Source organism: Cladophialophora bantiana, assembly GCF_000835475.1.
Source record: "Cladophialophora bantiana CBS 173.52 unplaced genomic scaffold supercont1.7, whole genome shotgun sequence".
Lineage (NCBI taxonomy): Eukaryota > Fungi > Ascomycota > Eurotiomycetes > Chaetothyriales > Herpotrichiellaceae > Cladophialophora > Cladophialophora bantiana.
The window spans coordinates 659,615-677,918 of NW_015971581.1; the positions used below are offsets into that span (position 1 = coordinate 659,615).

The 18,304-nt window shown below is 50.9% G+C and overlaps 6 protein-coding genes across 6 annotated transcripts; 2 read left to right on the forward strand and 4 right to left on the reverse strand.

Annotated features, from left to right (window-relative positions):
• Window positions 1-313: 313 nt before the first annotated feature.
• Z519_05238 (uncharacterized protein) lies at window positions 314-2,560 on the forward strand (the record flags this gene model as incomplete). Its single annotated transcript, XM_016762979.1, has 1 exon — window positions 314-2,560. The coding sequence occupies one exon, from the start codon at window positions 314-316 to the stop codon at window positions 2,558-2,560; it is 2,247 nt and encodes a 748-aa protein (XP_016620592.1).
• An 892-nt stretch (window positions 2,561-3,452) lies between these two features.
• Window positions 3,453-4,814, reverse strand: Z519_05239 (uncharacterized protein; the record flags this gene model as incomplete). The annotated part of the gene is made up of 3 exons (XM_016762980.1): window positions 3,453-3,980; window positions 4,032-4,525; window positions 4,586-4,814. The coding sequence occupies 3 exons, from the start codon at window positions 4,812-4,814 to the stop codon at window positions 3,453-3,455; spliced, it is 1,251 nt and encodes a 416-aa protein (XP_016620593.1).
• A 1,987-nt stretch (window positions 4,815-6,801) lies between these two features.
• Z519_05240 (uncharacterized protein) lies at window positions 6,802-8,027 on the reverse strand (the record flags this gene model as incomplete). Its single annotated transcript, XM_016762981.1, has 2 exons — window positions 6,802-7,488; window positions 7,542-8,027. 2 exons carry the CDS (start codon window positions 8,025-8,027, stop codon window positions 6,802-6,804), a joined length of 1,173 nt encoding a protein of 390 aa, XP_016620594.1.
• A 609-nt stretch (window positions 8,028-8,636) lies between these two features.
• Window positions 8,637-15,188, reverse strand: Z519_05241 (uncharacterized protein; the record flags this gene model as incomplete). The annotated part of the gene is made up of 2 exons (XM_016762982.1): window positions 8,637-15,024; window positions 15,079-15,188. The coding sequence occupies 2 exons, from the start codon at window positions 15,186-15,188 to the stop codon at window positions 8,637-8,639; spliced, it is 6,498 nt and encodes a 2,165-aa protein (XP_016620595.1).
• Window positions 15,189-15,942: 754 nt separating this feature from the next.
• Z519_05242 (uncharacterized protein) lies at window positions 15,943-16,468 on the forward strand (the record flags this gene model as incomplete). Its single annotated transcript, XM_016762983.1, has 3 exons — window positions 15,943-15,949; window positions 16,004-16,059; window positions 16,124-16,468. The coding sequence occupies 3 exons, from the start codon at window positions 15,943-15,945 to the stop codon at window positions 16,466-16,468; spliced, it is 408 nt and encodes a 135-aa protein (XP_016620596.1).
• A 284-nt stretch (window positions 16,469-16,752) lies between these two features.
• Window positions 16,753-17,781, reverse strand: Z519_05243 (uncharacterized protein; the record flags this gene model as incomplete). The annotated part of the gene is made up of 1 exon (XM_016762984.1): window positions 16,753-17,781. One exon carries the CDS (start codon window positions 17,779-17,781, stop codon window positions 16,753-16,755), a length of 1,029 nt encoding a protein of 342 aa, XP_016620597.1.
• Between the last annotated feature and the right edge of the window lie 523 nt (window positions 17,782-18,304).

An 18,304-nucleotide genomic window follows, 5' to 3' on the forward strand; every position in this document is an offset into this window, starting at 1 on the left:
AGTACATCACGTGCCATGGTCATTCCCTTAGTCAGCAGTCGCCGTGGTGATGGATTAGCGTGTTGAAGGCTAGCCTTGTTTGCCTGCCCAGTCTGCCATGGTCTGTTTACACCAGAAAGCCGCTTTGTCCCTCATATCTGTCGAGCGCGTAACTTTTGAGTGCCACGAGCAATCCCCGTGACTCACTATTCCTCTCCATTTTGCGACCACATTGACTGCCTCGACAGGTCGAAACAACGAGGCAAGCAGATTTTTAGATGTCGAGAGGTCCATTGGGGACTGGCACAATCACCAGCGCAGGCAGTCTACCACGATGTCGCAACCCACCGGCTTGTTCAGCGTCCGCCGACCTAGGGAGACCTTGGGCAATATCACAAACTTCTCGGGTATCCCCCAACCTGCCTCTGCGATCAAACGCACATCTTCGAACACGGAATTGCGGAATGTGCCTTACACCGCATCCCATGTGCGATCCACCTCGATAAACCAGAGCATCCAGCGTCCTGCGCAACCAATATTCCAACGTTCGTCGTCTGGCGGCAACTTGGCAGATATGGGCATGTCAACGGCTCGGCGATCGGTTTCGAACAATATATTTGGAAGTCAAAACACTGGGCGACAGAGTCTTGCGCCAAACCAGCTCTTTGGCTCCCAGACTCCGGCATCGCAAGGCTTGCAGCGCAGAAGCAGTATCTTTTCTCGTCCCTCTGGCCATGGTACCACTGCGCATCAGTCATTCTTCTCACAGCCTCCCGCTCCGGCAGGCGCACCTAAAGACCCGAGACCATTGAGAGACTCGTCGTATAGGGCACGACTAAGCCAGGAATTGCTGGACTATCTGACGCAGAACAACTTCGAGTTGGAGATGAAGCATTCATTGACCCAGAACTCGGTCAAATCGCCAACACAGAAGGATTTCACATTCATGTTTCAATGGCTATACCGTCGCATTGATCCAGGTTACAAGTTCCAGAAGAGCATCGATACTGAAGTCCCTCCGATAATGAAACAGCTGAGGTATCCTTACGAACGCGACATCACGAAATCACACCTGGTCGCGGTGGGTGGTCAGAATTGGCCTCGCTTCTTAGGGTTGCTGCATTGGATGATGCAACTCGCGCAGATGCTGGACAACTTCACACGTGGTGCTTACGATGATGCGTGTACCGAAGCGGGTGTTGACATAGCCAGCGATCGCATTGTCTTCAGATTCTTGTTCGGCGCCTACCAAGACTGGCTGCAGATGGGCCCAGAAGATGATGAAGAAAGTGAAGAAGCAGCACTTCAACCACATATTCAGGCAATGACGGATGAGTTCGAGCGAATCAATGCTAAACATGCAGAGGAGCTTAAACTATATGAGGCAGAGCATGAAGCACTAAGGGCCCAAATCGAGGAATTTGAGCGGAACGCGCCTGACATCGCCAAATTGGATAAGCACTTTAAGATCTTGGAAGACGACAAGAAAAAATTCGAGGAATACAACGCCAACGTCCAAGCAAAAATTGAAAAGTACGATTCAAGGATAAAAATCCTCGACGCGGAAATTCAAAAGGTCGAGGCAGACCTGGAAGTTGTGGAGCAAGAACGGCAGAATTTGCAACACTCGGTTGATCGACAGGGCTTGAACATCCAAGACATTGACCGAATGAACACAGAGCGAGAGAGACTCGCGAAGAGCCACGAAGATGCCCTGGTGGCACTCGACGACATCAACAAGAAGGTCCTCGAGAAGGAAGTCGAAACAGCCCGCAAATTGGAAGACCTGGAGGCGGTCGTCAAACGGTACAATTCCCTCGGCTACCAAATGTCCCTCATCCCGTCGTCGGCAGTCAATGCCAAAGGCGCAGACTACGAACTCTCCCTCAATTTGGCGGAACAGAATTTCTCCTCGTCGACATCTCAATCGCGCCTGAATCGTGCCTCACCCATTGAATCCGACCGCCTTCTCACTGACCAAAATGTCGGGTATTCGCCCATGCATCTCCTCAATCTAGACCTCCGCGGCGTCGTCCGCAACGCATTCATCTCGCTCCGCAAGGAGATTAACGAGCGCCGAAAAGCCGCGGCGGAATCAGATCTCAACGCCCGGGACTTTCTCGACAACATATCGGAGGCCCTGCACGAGAAAAACACGGAGATAGACAATCTGAACTATCGCGTGCAGGAAGCTTCTCGGCAATACTCGACCTTGAAAGAGAATGGCCAGACAGCGCACACACAGCAAACTTCGGCGATCGAAAAACTGGAGAAAGAACTGAGTAGGATGAGGGAAGGGCTGGAAAAAGGCGTGTTGGAGCTCGAGCAGCGCGAGATGGAGGTCCAATTGGCATACGAGGCCATGCGCGAGGAAAGCTCAAGAGTCAGGGAAGAATTACACGGCGGAATCGAAAAGCTACTGGAGGACGTCATCCGCTTCAAAGTCCACGTCCAAAAGGGCCTGGAGGAGTTTGAAGGCTGGGTGGGCGAGGAGGTCGAAGTCGAGTTGTTGGGCGATGAGATGGGCGAGCTTGGTCTGGATGACAAGCGCGATGGAAAGGTGGATGAGGACATTTCTTGATGAATTGATCCGAACTGGCTTTCCTTCTCTTTTTGTGCGGGCTTGGAGCGTGTTTTTCTTTGTTTTGGTGTTTCCAGTCTGCTTGATGAATAAAGCAGAGAATTAATTGAAACGCCCACGGGCTCGCATGGTTATGAGAGGGACAATCGGGGTACTAGGAACGAGGTGACTACATATGAGGTTCTGTCAACGAAATGCCCACCCCACTCCACGAGGGACATCACCATCCCCTCGCTTTCCGTCCAATTACTAAAGAGTAGTACCTCTATACGAGGTACGTAGGTCCGTTCGTATCCATGGAATATATGATTTAGACGGAGTACCGAGAACTACACATAAACAAGAGCGAGGGACAGCCGATGGGAGTCGAGGGGCTTGAACAACCCGTGCAATATCTCCATATAGATCCCGCAGCGTCGTCTTCGTCTGCTTCGTCTTCTGGGATGAGCCGTGCTTTTTTGTTCATCCGTTCATGCATGGATAATGTATTCATTCTGCTCCGGGCTTCTTTCATCATCGTCATTCTTTCTCGTGAGGTTCATCCATCACGTAGGGAGGAAGCAAAGAAGGCTGAGAAGTGATGAGACAGCACGGCTCCTAGCTCCTATTTACCTCCCCAACATAGTTATCCTGACGGTATGCATGTATGTATGCGGGCAGACACCGATGCTGATGCCGTTATACGGCTCCTGGACCGTCATGACCGGGAACTCCAAGGGGTGAACAACACCGCACATCAATGCTATTCCGGGGCAGAAGTCGCGAAACATGAACGTCCCAAATCAAAAGATCCGATCACACTTCCCGTCAACTCCGGCGCCAATAATGTTCATATCAAACAGGCGGAACCTTCGGCTCCCAAGTTCATCCATCAACACAGGTCGAAGCGTCACTATGCCCCGACACTGACCTGCCCCCCTCCATCTCCCGTTGCACCGCTTTGGCTGTTTCCCCTTTCCCTCTCCAGAGACTCCTCGTCAGGCAACATCTCTACTTGTCTGAGCAAGAAGCTCTTCTCGTCCAAGAACTGATCATCGTCCGTCCTTCCCTCCAAAAATGTGGGCAAGAACCTTAATAACCTTCCTCGGTTCTTGACCAGGATCCTCTTGACCTCATCGCTCTTGTTAGGATTCGCCACAAATACCTTGAATACGTGAAATGCCTCGTACTGGACCATCTTTCTGTCGTCCTTGAGCAAGGTCATTGTTAGTTTCAAGTGGTCGGCGCTGGAGACGTATTGGGTCATGATTATGTAGTGGGTGCGGTCGAGGAGGAGTTCCCCCAACAGTTTGATGGATTGGCGTTTTGTGACGTATGAAGGAGACAGAAGGAGGATGGGATTATAGTATTGCGTGAAGAAGAGGGTGTAATTGGTCGTGAGGTATTGCGAGACGAGTTGTTTGTGTTTGGTGAGGATTTCCTGGATACCATGGTAAGAAACATCGACCATACATCGGATGTATCGACATACCCTAAACGTCGTAAACGCATCGGCAGACACCTCGAAGCTGCTTTTGTTAATCCACTCAAAAAACTTCCAAAACACACCCTTGCCTGATTGTTTGCGGCTGACGTCCAAATCTTTCAGACGCACGGCCTTTTCACCTGGCTGAGATTGGTCGTATAGTATCACGGCCGCAATTGTGTCGTGCGCTAGTGCTTGTCGCAAGATTGTCCCACACGGCATTGCTGACTGAGAGTATTCGTACCCGCGACATAGTTCGATAATGATCTCAGGCCGTTGAAGTACAAGGTAGGAGATCGCTGAAGGTTCCGATTGACTAGACGGCGACGAAGTACTATTTGAGGAGGCCTTGTAGCGAAGGATGTGGGAGAAAATAATCTGTGCATCTTTCCGGGCTTCAAAAGGCAGGAGGCGGATGGACTTTGCTAGTTCAAAGAGGATATCTTCTTGAATGATGCAGTGCACGAGTTGGTGGACTTGTTCAGGGCTGCATTCGACTTCTGGACTTTCCTAGTTAGAATAGGTTGTGGATTCGTCTCGCGGTTGAGGAGGGTTCGAACCAGGAGTGCCTTGAACAATCAACTTCATCTGGGACATGTGTTTCGCGACATCTTCTTCTACCTGTACAAAAGGAGTCAACACTCGGTCTGGGAGCCGGGTTGTGAGGGCAGGTCTGCAAACCTTTACACTCGGATTCGGCTCGTGGAGTTTGACCAGTAGGTCTTTCAACGATCTTGCAATCTCAGCGGGCTGCTTCTGTCGCCCTCTCCCGCCAAACAGAAAGGCCATCTCGGACCTCTATCAAAGAAGTAGCATGCAGTCGCTGAAGAATGACCTAGAGGGAAAGAATGAGATGGAAGCTGGTTACCGTTCTGCGGGCGCTTCGAGTGGTTGACTTGGTGGCTGTCGCTTTCCTGCGCGCCGCCACGACCGCAGCCGCAGTTGGATTGAATTTGGACCCGCATTGTTTGGCGTACCCGTTGATTCGGCAACCACAACAGCACAGAGGCTACGCTATGACTTCCCCTCCGACTATCAAAAGCGTCAACACTTTCACACACCCTCAGCTGAGAAATGTCCCGCCTCTATCACCCCGGTGGTCATTCACGTCCAACTAACCCCCCCCAGTTGAGACATCGTCACAATCCCTCACCACGACGCAGGATTCTACTTTCCTCCCCTTCTCGCTGTTCTGCCTTGACCAGCACCCAGCTCGTTTTGATTAGAAAACACCGCCACTATGCTTTTCCACAACAAGCATCGCATCTGTTTATCGAGTGGAACAGGCCTCCGACATAACAGCAGCAAGACTATCATCAAGTTCGCAAGTCAGACATGGCCAGATCAATGGGGCAGAGCTGTCTCGGGCACTGGCAGCTGAGGAGGTGGTTGTCCTTACCTTTATACCCCAGGATAAGCAACAGTCATCATCGGTTTCGCAATCCGCGTCGTAGCCTGGAAGTATGGAACATTTCTTGGAAGCCTCTTGATCTGCTGGGGCGGCGGATCCGAGGTCATTGAGGTTGTTGGTCGCACTGGAGTTGTTGCTGACGTCCATGTCAACAGGAGTGGCTTGGGTAGTTGCTAGGCCGAGAACCAGAAGGCAGAGGGATACATTCAGGATAAGAGATCTCATGTTGGTCAGCTCTGCTTTTGTTGATGTAGCAGCAAGACCGACTGTCTGGGATAAAGAATAGAGAGATGCAGACTGATCCATCACCATTTGAGAGGCGAGTGGCCATTTTATTCGGTGCGACAGGCAGTCCTTTTGTCACCATCTTTTGTTACCGCCGTGAAGTCAGCCGGTGCTGTGGCCCTTCATTCACTATCGACATGCCTTCACTACCACCCAGTATCCATAATGTTCATTTCCGACTTCCCTTCCTAGTCTCATAGGCACAAGCATGAGGAGCTCGATGAGGAGGCACAATGACCGATCGGGATCAAGCTGAACGGCGGCAAATAGCTCTGAGGGAAGCAGCAGCAAGCCTTCTTTCACTCTACAGTTAGCGATATCGCCCCATCACATTCAGCACAAACTGAAAATGTTGAAAAGAATTTACCTCATCGTCCCAGCCCATACAGCAGTCAGTCACGAGTGCACGTCTTATCCTTTTCACCATGCAGGATGGAACATGCACACGACTATTCGGCTAGAAGCTCCATGACCGAATCGGTTGGATCGGTGATGTCTGCTGCGGTGGTCTCGTTGGCAAGCACAGTGCTTGAGACAACAGTTGAGGCGGTGACGACGGTCGCTTGGCTCGACCTGGAGGAGGTGGGAAGGGACGTGGTGAAGGTGAGGAGCAGGAGGAGAGTGATTTGAACCGGCGTGAAGCAGAGCATTTTGGTCGAGAATTCTGATCTTCTCTATGTTGCTGTAATGGTGGAGGGATCCTCTGTCCAGGAATGTTTATTTCGTGATGGGAGTAGTCAACCGTAATGCGCATTTGAGACGGCGCAGGTACCTAGGTGGGCATGTCCTAGTTGTCGCCAGCGAACTCACATTGCCCGCCTCCAATTCGCCCCCAGAAGCGTCTCCATAACAAATGCTCTAATACCAAAAAGAGGTGCTGATTCTGTAGGTCAACGGTTAAGTGGTAATAATGCAACTCCTCTTGCTGAAGGCAAAGTGCCCAACCCCCATATACGAATATGGTGAAAAATGTTCCTCCGCTGATGAAAATAGTTCACGGTCAGGAAAGTTTCTTCAACTCTTGGCCTTGCAGTACGGCTGGAATCATGCTTCGACATCGTAACCCAGGTCGACCACATTCTATCGCTTCCTTGCTTCCGCTGAACCATCCGAAAGCGCTGTGCTCTTCCCCAGATCAGCCGGCTCCTCCGTCTCCTCGTTCTCCTCATCTGCACTCTTGGGTCCTGAGAGAGTTTCATAGTCGAGCTCGGTCGCAGCCGCCTCCACTATGCTTTGCTTTCGTTGTCGTTCTCGTTCGCGAGGAAAATCTTCGTGGGGTTTGCCTTCAAATCTCTTGAGCACCGCTTCAATCATCTTGCCGAACCAGTAGAAGTTCAATGAGTTCAGTACCAGATTGCAGGTTAGATACACTCCCGCCAGCCAGAAGGGAACGGCTTTAGAGTGCGGGCCGGTAAACTGCATCACTTCAGATTGTGCTACAATGCAGCTCTTGTCGCCCAGGCAGAGTTGTCCATCTCTGGGGACAAATATCGAAGAATGTGGAGAGGAAGGAATCTCTCGAAGAACTGGGCCCGTCGGGATGTTTAGGTGCATCGTATGCCAGACATCTTGATACACTCGCAGCGACTGGTAAGTTCCCCAAATCAAGCGACAGCCAAAGAACACGGAGAGAAGGATCATTCCGTTGTACCATTGGAGCTGAGACCCAGTCATGTTGAGCTTGTCGCAGAACCAGTGGATGTTGAGAAAGGGGGTGGATAGCTCGTAGAGAATAAACACCGGGCCATAATAGTTGCAAAATGGTCTCTGCACAACTCGGTCAGTCATGAAACTTACTACTCTAAGACGAAAGATCTTACAAATCCTAGAGCGAACACCGAAAGAGCCGTGATAGCATGAGCCAATATACCCGGACCAAAGATCTTAATGTAGCGCGCACTCACTACAAGGTCCCAGACGAAATATCCCGTCGCCAGACCTTGAATGAGCCCTGAGGCGCCAGTGTACCCGTATATTCGCTCGATTGCACTTCTTTGCATATCCTTTCGCTCTTGATCCTTGAACATGACCCATAAAGCCGCAGCATTGATGACACACGACTGCAGGAGGGACACCACGTGCACATCCCAATTCACGCGAGTGCGTCGCGTGAGCTTGGGATAGATATTGGGGAACAGGAGATTCGAGAGAACGGGCGAAATGATGGATTGGGTCGTCTGGTAGAGGATGAATGCTCCCACGACTTCGTGAATGTGATACGGCAGAGAAGGGAGATGGAGAGCCTCGCTGAAGGGCTTCACCAGACTAACGGCCCGTGGTGGAGGAGGCGGGAGAGGGTCTAGCATCTCTCAGAGAGTCCGAGGTGATGATGGGGGGGCTGTGAGTTTGCAAGAAGAATCTCCGTCGAGCGAGTCTGATAGAAATTGTGTAGGTTGCTTTGGACGACAACGAATGCAAATAAAGGGAAGAAAGCGACTAATTTGTACAAGTTGGCATCAAACAAGTGGCATTGTGCATCTGGCTCGCTGGTACCAAAACGCAGCGAATGAAGGAATGACGCACAAACAGGCGGAAATTGTTGGGGAAAGCAGGGGGAGGAGCAGGGGGAGCCAAGTGTAGCCTAGTGGTGCCCCTTTGGCGCCTTGGCCCTGAGGAAGGCAAGTGATCACGTTGGTAGGCCAAGGGCCAAGGCTGCAAGCCTGATTGGGACGAAGCTCCTCGAGGCTGTCGTAGAGGAGCTCCTGTAGAGATTCAGTATTAATAGGTGCATGAAAAGAATCAATGTCCATATTGACTATCTTCATACCTGATCCGTCATCATCCCATGCTGGGTACTATGTTGCAATACTCGCTGAACGCTCACTACCCTTCATCTGACTATCTAGCCAAAAAAATAAGGCATCGACTCCAGAACGCCAACCATCCCAATTCCATCCTCTTCAACTCCACATATCCTACGCCATCATCTGGAAGTATTCGTTATGGCTCTCCGACCCTGCCGTCAATGGCTCAGTACCAAGTCCGCTGTCACTACCGTGATACTTCATCCCTTCCTCGGTTATAGCAGGCGGGGGCTGGAGGTCCGACATTATATCTGCTTCGAGATTGGGACTCTGCCCTCCCTCTAGCGTGGTCAGAGCCATCGAGTTTTCTTCACCTGCATTGGCTTGATGGTCGTCGCTTCGACCGTTGTGTAGGACCATAGCGGTTTGTGTATTCTCGTCCGTCTCCTGTTCCTCGTCCTCCTCGGCGATGCTGTCAGTGTGTCCGTTCACCGTGCCGACAATACTGCTGTCACAGCTCGCCGACCGCCTACTGTCGCCACTCAACTCGCTTCCAGTGCCATATGTCATGCTGTCAGTGTACATGACGCTCGTCCCATAGCTGGTCCTCCTCTCGGTGCTGGCTTCGCTATGGTTGTCGTCATCACTCTCATCGTGGTCAACGTCAAAATTCTCCTTGTCCGTCAACTCTGTTGGAGCACCATTCCAACTGGCCTTCCGTCCGTTGAGATAACTGCTAGGGTTGCTTTTCACTGATTGGCTTCGTTTGAGACTGACAAGGCCAGTCGATTTGGGCACAGGGGCAAGCATCAAAGCCATATCTGGCGTATTGCGACCACGGTTGCCGGTGACGTGGCTAGTGCTGAGAATTCGCCGATCAACAGCGGATGTTCTTGGTGTTGACGCTGCCTTAGCGTTGGAAGTTAGGGGCGTTCTTTTTTTCAAGGCTGTACTAATGGCACTGCCGATCGCCGAGTTTCCCCCTTTGATGGAAGTTCTGGCTGCGGCCGTGCTTGTGGTACTTGGGACACGCTTGAGGCTCATGGATGCATCGCGTTCGGCTGGACTGATTTTGGATCTGTTGATAGCCTTGGATGATGTCTTGACCGCTCGAGCCTGGTTTACAAGGCCTTCAAGAATGCGACGCTCGAGGACCTCTGCTCTTGCGTTCATCTCACGCATTTCGTCTTGACGGATTTGCAGCGCGGTCTCAAGCTTCGCCACATCTCGAGTCAACTTCTTTGTCTGTCCAATGAGCTGTTCTTGTTCTCGTCTCAACGTTGCCATGGACTCCAAAAGAGAATTCTTCTCTTGGTTCAGGGTAACAATATCAGCCTCCACTTTCTCTTTCTGCGCCGTTCTCTTCTCCAGAGCAATTGCCGCCTCCGTCGCCTCAGCAACTTTCGAGTCATGGTGCTCCCCCATTAGTCTCGCCTGTGTGGTCACCATACTTGCGATCTCAGCAGCTGTCGACATGACTTGTTGGTGAATCTCGTCAAGTTTCAAGAGGTTGGCTAGAGAGTCTCGAGTCTCCTTCTGATGGTCCTCTAGCCCTGCATACATCTCTTTCGCAGCATTCGCATGGGAAACAAGGATATCCAACTTGTCATACACCTCACTAGTGTCCTTCGCCGAGTTGGCATGGGATAGCAGGGTGTCTAACTTGTCATGCACCTCACTGACCTCCTTCGTCGAAGTCGTTTGAGAGAGCAGGTTGTCTAACTTGTCATGGAGCTCGCTGATATCCTTCGCAGGGTCCGCACGAGAGAGCAGAGTGTCTAATTTGTCATGCAGCTCGCTGTCGTCGTATTCCTTTTGGGCGGGCAATTCTCTGACCTGCTCAGCAGCAGGCAAGGCTGGCAACAAGGGTGGAATAGCTGCTGGAATGGAGTCCACACCAGATTTGATCTCCTCTGTTGCTCGTGCAAAGCTCTCGGTTTGCTGCTGCGAATGCTCGTAGTGCTGGGTTACCACTCCAAGCACTTCGTGAATTGCAGACAATAATGCAGGCTGGTGGTCTGAGAGACTGCCTTCTACCCTTGTTGCTGCCGCCAATGTCTTTGCTACCTCCTCCCGAGTTACGCCATGTTCGAAGGCATTGGCGGTGTGGAGGTTGTCCACCTTCGAATTAGTCTCTTCGATCGAACCAAAGACGGTTTTCGAATCTTCGGAGATACGTTCACAGGTCTCCGTAACTGTGGTCCCTAAGGTGTCCATGAGCGATTTGAGATCGTCGACAACCGCCTTCGTACTGTTCGTAGCTTCTAGATGTGCGCCATCTCGCTCCTCCAGAGAACTCAATTTAGCATCGCTAGCAAGCTGAGCGTCGTCGTACTTGGTCATCAGCGCATTGAATTTGTCCTCAATGACGGATTTGAGTTCGGCACCCGTCTCCTCGTGCTTGGTGAATAGCGTGGCATCTCGTTCTTCCATCTCAGCTTTAATGGTGGAATGATGGTCCATGTGCCGTTCAAGTTCGCCCTTGATCATGGTTGACATTTCTTCAATGCTGGCTGCTGTAGCGTACTTGTTCATATCGTCATGGTGCATTCCAAGTACTTTGTTCAGTTCAACAATTCCCTCTGCATTCCCTTCCACCTTACCGATGAGGTCGTCCCGCAGGTCGCCGATGATATTTTTGACATCGTCGATCTTTGTGGCCAAGCCCCCATGTTCAATTTTTCTGGCTTCAAATGCTTGCGCAGTGAGGCCATTGTCGGCCTCGAATTGCTCCCGAAATGATTTGAGATCATTCTTCACATCTATGATATCTTCCTTGCTAGGCAGAGAGCTGAGATCTGGAGGTTTGCTGCTTTCAATCTGGCTCTTGATGTCCAGGCACAGGGATTCAACAACTTCCAAGTCACACTTCTCGAGACCGACCTGTTCGCTCTTGGCCTCCTCCAGCTTAGATTTGAATTCATCCATACTGTTCTGGACGTCTTTTAGCATCAGTTCGATCAAGGTAAAGTCTTCTTTGTTGGTTTGTTCGGCAGCGCGCTCGCTTGCTTCGGCGACCGCTACTTTCATTTCCTTAAGTGCTAGCTCCAAGGCATCAATCTGACTGGATTTTGCCAATGGTTCAGATTCTGGCGAAAGGGTTTCGTCAATCCTAGCCTTGATATTTCTCAGGAGAGTTTCGATGGCTTCAGTGTCTTCTTTTGATGCCGCATTCTCAGGCAAGACAAGTTCGGGTGGAGGTGCTTCTCGAACTCGATTGACAGCATTGGTGACATGGTCGATGGCGCTATACAAACCGTCCAGATCATCTTTGTGGATCCGAGTCTCTCCAGTCTGGCTGCGGTCGACCGACTCCTGAACCTGCTGGATGGCATCTTGAAGCTCATTCATATCGTCTTTGTGTATTCGAGTCTCCGTCGGAGGCGGTGGCCCAGGCATTCCGTCTAGCGCTTCGACTTTGATTCTTAACTGTGTGATCATCACCTTTAAGCCTTCGATTTCGGTGGTGATGCGGTTCTGGTCATGTATCACCATCTCCTGTCCCCGAGCGGCCGCCGTGTCGGATTCTTCAGCCTGCTTCCCCTGAAGGCGCGAGATATCTGCTCGGACATCCTCAATCCCTGTCTTGAGCGCATCAAGGATTTCGTAGCTTGCGCTCAGGTCAACTGGGCGATCAGTCAATTTCTGGATGTCGGCTCGAATACCGTCAACTCCGTCCTGAAATGCGTCAAGGAGCTCGCTAGTATTGGACAAAATACTTTCATTCCCGTCGATCTTTTGACGCGATGAGCCAAGTCCCTCCCTGATGGCGTCGAGAACTTCATCGCGGTCAAGTGAAGAGCCACTCTTGATGAGTGCACCAGCGAGAGCTGTGCGCAAATGCTCCAATTCCTCCTTGACTAGACGCACAATGTCTTCACTATTGCTGCTGAGAGTCGATTGTCGGTCGTCAGCTATGTCACGAATGGCGTCGAGGATCTCATCCTTATCGGAAAGAGCATGGTTCCTAGCCATGTTTTTGTTGATAGTCTCACGAAGGTGTTCAAACTCTTTCTCCATTGCGTCCAGAAGTTCAGGTGTGTTCGGCGCCCCATTGCTGCGTGCTGCAAAACCTTTGTCTAGATCTGCTTGCATTGCGGCAAATCCAGCCTTGACCGTGTCGATGATTTCGTCCTTGCCAGTAACATCAGCAGCACGGTCGACATAGCTCTCTATGTCAGCTCTCAGGTCTTCGAGTCCGTCTTTGAGAGCATCGAGGACCTGTTCCGTGTCTTTACCGCTGGCGGCTGAATATTGCTGGAACTCATTCTTCATGCTACTGAGAAACTCATGCATAGCCTCAATGACCCGTTCTCCCATTCCGCCTAGAGGATTCTGTTCGCCCTCCAGACAAGCCTTGATTGCGTCAAATAGATCTTCGCGGTTGAATTCGACCTCTTTGGCAACGCGATCCTGCTGAGAAAGGCTGTCTTTGATGGCATCACTGATTTGATCTCTGGTAACGGTCTCATGTTGCACTAGTCCTTCTCGAACGGCTTCAAACACATCATCTTTGGTCAGATCACTGTCTGTTCCCCGGGGCGCAGTCATATCTGGCCATTCGATCCCTTTGATGGCCTCGCAGACAGCCGCGAAGACATCTTCCCGGGTGATTCCAGCTGGTGTTGGCATCGGAGGAAGTTCGAAATCTGCGAGTCCCTTTCTGACAGCTTCAAGCACGTCTTCGTAAGTGGCGCCAGCGTCTTTTGCAGTGGGTTGTTGTGGTTGGTAGGATTTGAGACCCTCTTTTAACGTCTCCAATATCTCGTCTCGTTCTAGTCCAAAATGCTCGAGAGCAATTTCCGGTTTGCAATCCTCCCAAGCCTCTCTAACGGCAATGAGCAGTTCTTCTCGTTCGGCAACCGGGTCTCGTATAGGCTGTTCACGAGGCTGAGGTAGTTCGGCGAGGACTTCACGAACCGCCCGAACGACTTCTTGCGTGTCGACTGCAGGACGATTCTGCTCTGCCGACCGTCTCCCACTTTCTTGGACAATGTGGTGCATATGTTCCTTAAGCTCAGCGAGGCCTTGCTGCACAATCATTCCGACCTCGTCTCTTATAGCTGCCTGAGCTTCGACACCAGAACCTTTAGTCGACGCTGTCGTTTGTTCCAGTTTCTTTGCAATCTCGCGTCCCATTCCCAGGACTTCTCCTCGAAGTTCCCGAACTAGTACTTTCACTTCATTTGTGAGACCCCCTCCTTGGGCCAATGATTGCTTGACACTTTTTAACATCGCAACAACTTCGTCGATGGCCGAGTCGGAGCCTGACATCGAAGCCCGTCCTTCGGCAGCAGATTTCGCTTTGGCCAAAGCTGCCGGTTTTGATTCACCTTCAAGATAGAGGTCTAAGTTTGATGGGCCCTTGTGACTATCATTGCCGCTTGATCGCACCAGCGCACGTGATCCGGATTCCTCTCTCATGTCCTTCATGAACACGAGGATATCCTCCAGCTTCGACATCATAGCAGGGTCAAAGGCGGTTGAAATAGGTGCATCTGATTGGGATCGAACAAGAGCTTGTGACTTTACTGCTTCAAGAGTGCCCATGATTTTGTCTTGTCCTTCGCGGGTGGCCATCTCCCTCAGCACTTTCTCGAGGAGGGCAATGCTTGCAGCACCATCAACACATGTGATGGAAGGAGACGCCGTCAAGTCTCGATCAAGTGCAGCAGAGAAGCTAGATGGACTGCCAATGCGCGGCAGCCCGAGACTCTTGGGGCGTGGAGAGCCGTTATGTGCTTTGTCGTCGAAATACATCCCTAAGTTGGGCGTTGATTTGCTGGCATCTGGGGGAGCAGCAAGTAACCGAGAGTCGAGATTTGTAAATTTGCTTTCCAGACCCGCTATAAGTTCTCTAAGGCTCTTGCGGATGTCTTCGTCTCTTGCCGTCGTCGCCTCCTTGAGACTCATGAGGTCGCCGTAGTTATCTTTGCTTCTCTTATTCAGACTCGACATCTCTTTTTGAACATTTGTGACGATCGACGTCAAGCTCAGGATCTGACTTGACAGGGCATCAAATGAGTAGGACGTCGGGACCGAAGACGACGTTCCATTCGTGATGTCACCTAGCGGTGTAGCATCCTGCCGATTTCTAATGGTCTGTAAGGCCAGCATGTTTGATGGAGGTGGTGTGTTCTCTGTCTCTTTTGATCTTGCAGGGTTCCTTTCAGTCGGTGTTGGAGTCTCTGATCTGGGTCTGGTTGGACTGCGTTCCGTCGTTTTGCTGCTGGGAAAATCCTCAAAATCCACGAACTTTGCCGTGCGAAGACCTTTGTCTGGTGATCGTCTCTCCAAAGAGTCGCTCAGCCTGCTTATGCCCGGACTCTGTAGGTTTTGCATTCGCCTATTTTGTGCTCGTATGACATTTCTATCTGGCGATGTTGGGGGAGGATTACTGGTGTAGGCACTGGGAGTATTTTCTCGTGCCCTGGCAGCAATCAGAGCGGCGGCTTCGTCGATCCGTTTCGATGTGTTAGATCTTGTCAGAGGGCTTCCTGGAACTCCTGGGTTCAGTGGAAGTGGTGGAGGTGCTCTATCGGGATCTGAGCTATCCCACCTGTACAATGGGTCAGTATTTACTGCGAGTATCCTGATCGGGCAGAAGACTCACATAGGCACTGAGCTCCTGCCAGACTCTGAAAACGAATGTTGATGCTTGACCATTCGAGACTCGGCACGGTCTCTCGAAGCATCACGCGAACTGGTAGAGTAGGTCGACATGGTCAGTGCCATCTGCGGAGAATCTTTGCGAGGAATGTCGTCAATTAAACTGAAAGTACCCGGTACTCATAACGCACTTCCCTCACTCCGGCAGTAGCCAGCAAAGTCAACAAGGAAACAAGACACGATTGCACATAAAGTTCAACAATGCTAGTATGGTATTGAGAGTAAGAGACTTTGGCGCTCGCCTGCTTGCACAAGTTGACGTTGGGTAGTGGTACTCTTGTGATTGGCTAGACGAATCTAGATGTAAACAAAGCTAATTGACGAATCGGCTGACCTGCCTCTGCAGTACTTGTTAGAGGGAATACTGCAGTGCCACGTGTCCGCCTCCAAAAAGAAAAGTGGCATAGTCTGACAACAGCAGTGTGCGCCAGCCTGGCCGGCTAACAAATTGAGGCTGGCAATGCTGGTTGACGATCAGAATAGAAGTTGCCCTCATTCACACAGGAGACTATCTACTAACAATGCCATAATGACATCCTGTCATCTAGTTAGTAAGTATACGGAGTACTGCCATCGAATAGGGGACGACATTGCCGTTGGTAGAGCACTCCTCTCCAAGTTTTCACTGTCAGACCGCTGTTTCATTTCTGGACTTGGCGCTTATACACGTGACCTTGAAAACCCTACTCCGCCAAGACTAATTTTTGAGTAATTCAGCACCTGGCAAGTGAACTTCACGCAATTTTGCAGCCCTATCTTCTCCCGCTCTGTTCAACGACGACCTCAAGCGCGAAAGTCTGACCTCAAGATGAAGTGTAAGTTTCGTCGCATCGGAGTATCGCTTGCGATAATATTGACGCATAGCACAGTTCTCAAGGTCGGCCGCGTGGCCATCATCACTCGAGGCCGGTATGCTGGAAAGAAGGTATGGAAGAGAGAACGGACTCAATGACGTGAAAAGAATCCGAGGCCTGACAATTTCTCTAAAGGTTGTCATTATCCAGCCAGTAGACTCCGGCACAAAACAGCATCCATTCTCCTACGCCCTGGTCGCAGGCATTGAACGTTACCCTTCCAAAGTCACTCGCCGCATGGGCAAGAAGCGAATGGAGAAGCGATCAAAGGTCAAGCCCTTCATCAAAATGATCAACTACAATCACATCATGCCCACGCGGTACACACTTGAACTTGAGGGATTGAAGAACGTGCTTTCGAACGACACATTCAAGGAGGTTTCACAGAGAGAAGATGCGAAGAAGAACGTCAAAAAGGCCTTGGAGGAGAGATACTTGAGCGGCAAGAACAGATGGTTCTTCACTCCTCTGAGATTCTGAGTGTGGGAATGTGCTTTATGTCCGCGAACAAGCATTTTGCGACAATCCGCAGGGGGATTTTAGACGTGCGGTCTGCGGGAGGCAGGAATGGTTGCAACGTCGATTAACCAGCCCCAATTTTCAGGCGGTTTTCAGATAACCCACTGCAGCAAAGGTTTGTTGGAGCTGACTTGATCTCTGCACCGGCAGGGCTGCAATGGATGACGGGAACGCGGCCCAAATGAAAACAATTCAATGTCATTGTGAAGATCTGCTGGTTTTAGTGCGATCGAGGGCTTCAGAGCTCATTCGAGATACAAATCATCTTTCAAGCGTTGCAGGTTCCGGAACAGTCCAGCCGCACCGCCACTTCCTTCAGTTGAACTTCTCGGATTTCTGCCCACGGCGGAGCTTGACCGTGCAGAATTAGCCATTTTCGCATTCCGAGCCCTCCCTTGTGCATCCAGCGTCTTCCTTCTGTCTTCCACCGTTTTGGCTAACGAATCGACGAACTTCAGTCTGGCCTTTTCTTCGCCCGTGCCCTTCCAAAGTATTGCCAACTGCCTGTATTCTTCTATTCTGTGAAATGCTGCCTCCAGACCGGCATAGCCGTCCGACTCTGGTCCCAGTAGATCGTCGATTTCCGCCCGAATAGATTTCAATACCTCGCGTGCCTTGTCATCTTCTGCTGTACTCTGTATCCCCAGTTCAGGTGAAGAGACTGAGATGAGAGACGAAGCCATGGACAACTCGGAGGGTGGTATCGGCCATTTCATTGCTTCTCCAAAAACCGTAATCACAGACTCCAGACGTGCTTTAACCTTGCCTAGCAGCCGCAGTCGAGTCATGAAGTCCGGCTCGTCCTCCGATCCCGCATTTTGCAAAGTGTCATCACTGTCACCCACCGAGCTCAAGACTGGTGGCTCGTTGCCAGCCACGTCGTTCTTGACAAATTGACTGATATCATCTCGCAACGACTCGGTCAACAAATCGTGGAATCCGTTCACATCACCACGAAGGACTTCTACTTCATAGGCAAGACGGTTCCCACTGCGGATGATCTCGTCCGTTAAGGATGTCAATTCCGAGGAGGCACGAATACTGATCGTGTTAAGAGATGAGAGTAGCGCAAGTGAGTCGGTAGAGGCACTTTGAATCTGCGTCGACCGGCCCGATTTTGAGATCTGGGTCTGGGATGACAGATTTAGGTTGGGTAGCGAGTCATTCAGAAAGTCGACGGGGTCAAACTGAGGCTGACTGAGCTTTGCAAGCATAGATCCACTGCCGTCGTCATTTTGCGTATTGTGCTCCTCGCTGTCTAAGCGAGAAGGCATTTCGGTCTTGAAGACCAAGCTGTGACCAGTTTTCACACCTTCAAGCCGTCCTGTGCTAATTCAAGAATGCGTCTGAGCCCCATTCGCCTTAGACTTTCTAAGTCGATTGTTCAAAGTTCCTCCAGTAATTAATTATGATCAGGACATGTCATGTTGTACACGGTATGCTTCTCTGCTGGGGACAATGAATGTTGTGGGAAATTCTAATGAAAAGAAAGGTCATCAGCAAGTTCCCAAGACTCGTCACCCCGTCACCTCGTAGTCGTGACCATCGCTGTCGGCTCGGAACAACTATACACCGATCAACCAACTTGCCCTTGGCGAGGCCAGGTTCTTCTCCAAAACGCGTCTCCTGGCCAGCTCTTCCATCTCTCTTCTTCATAGTTTCCAAATATTGTCAAAGAATATATATGCAGTAGGTTGGAAATTTGTTGTTGTGAGACCAATGACCAAGCCAGCAGAAGGCCGTCCACAAAGCAGGCTGCCGACAGGTAGGAAAAGACTAAAATGGCAGTCTCACTTG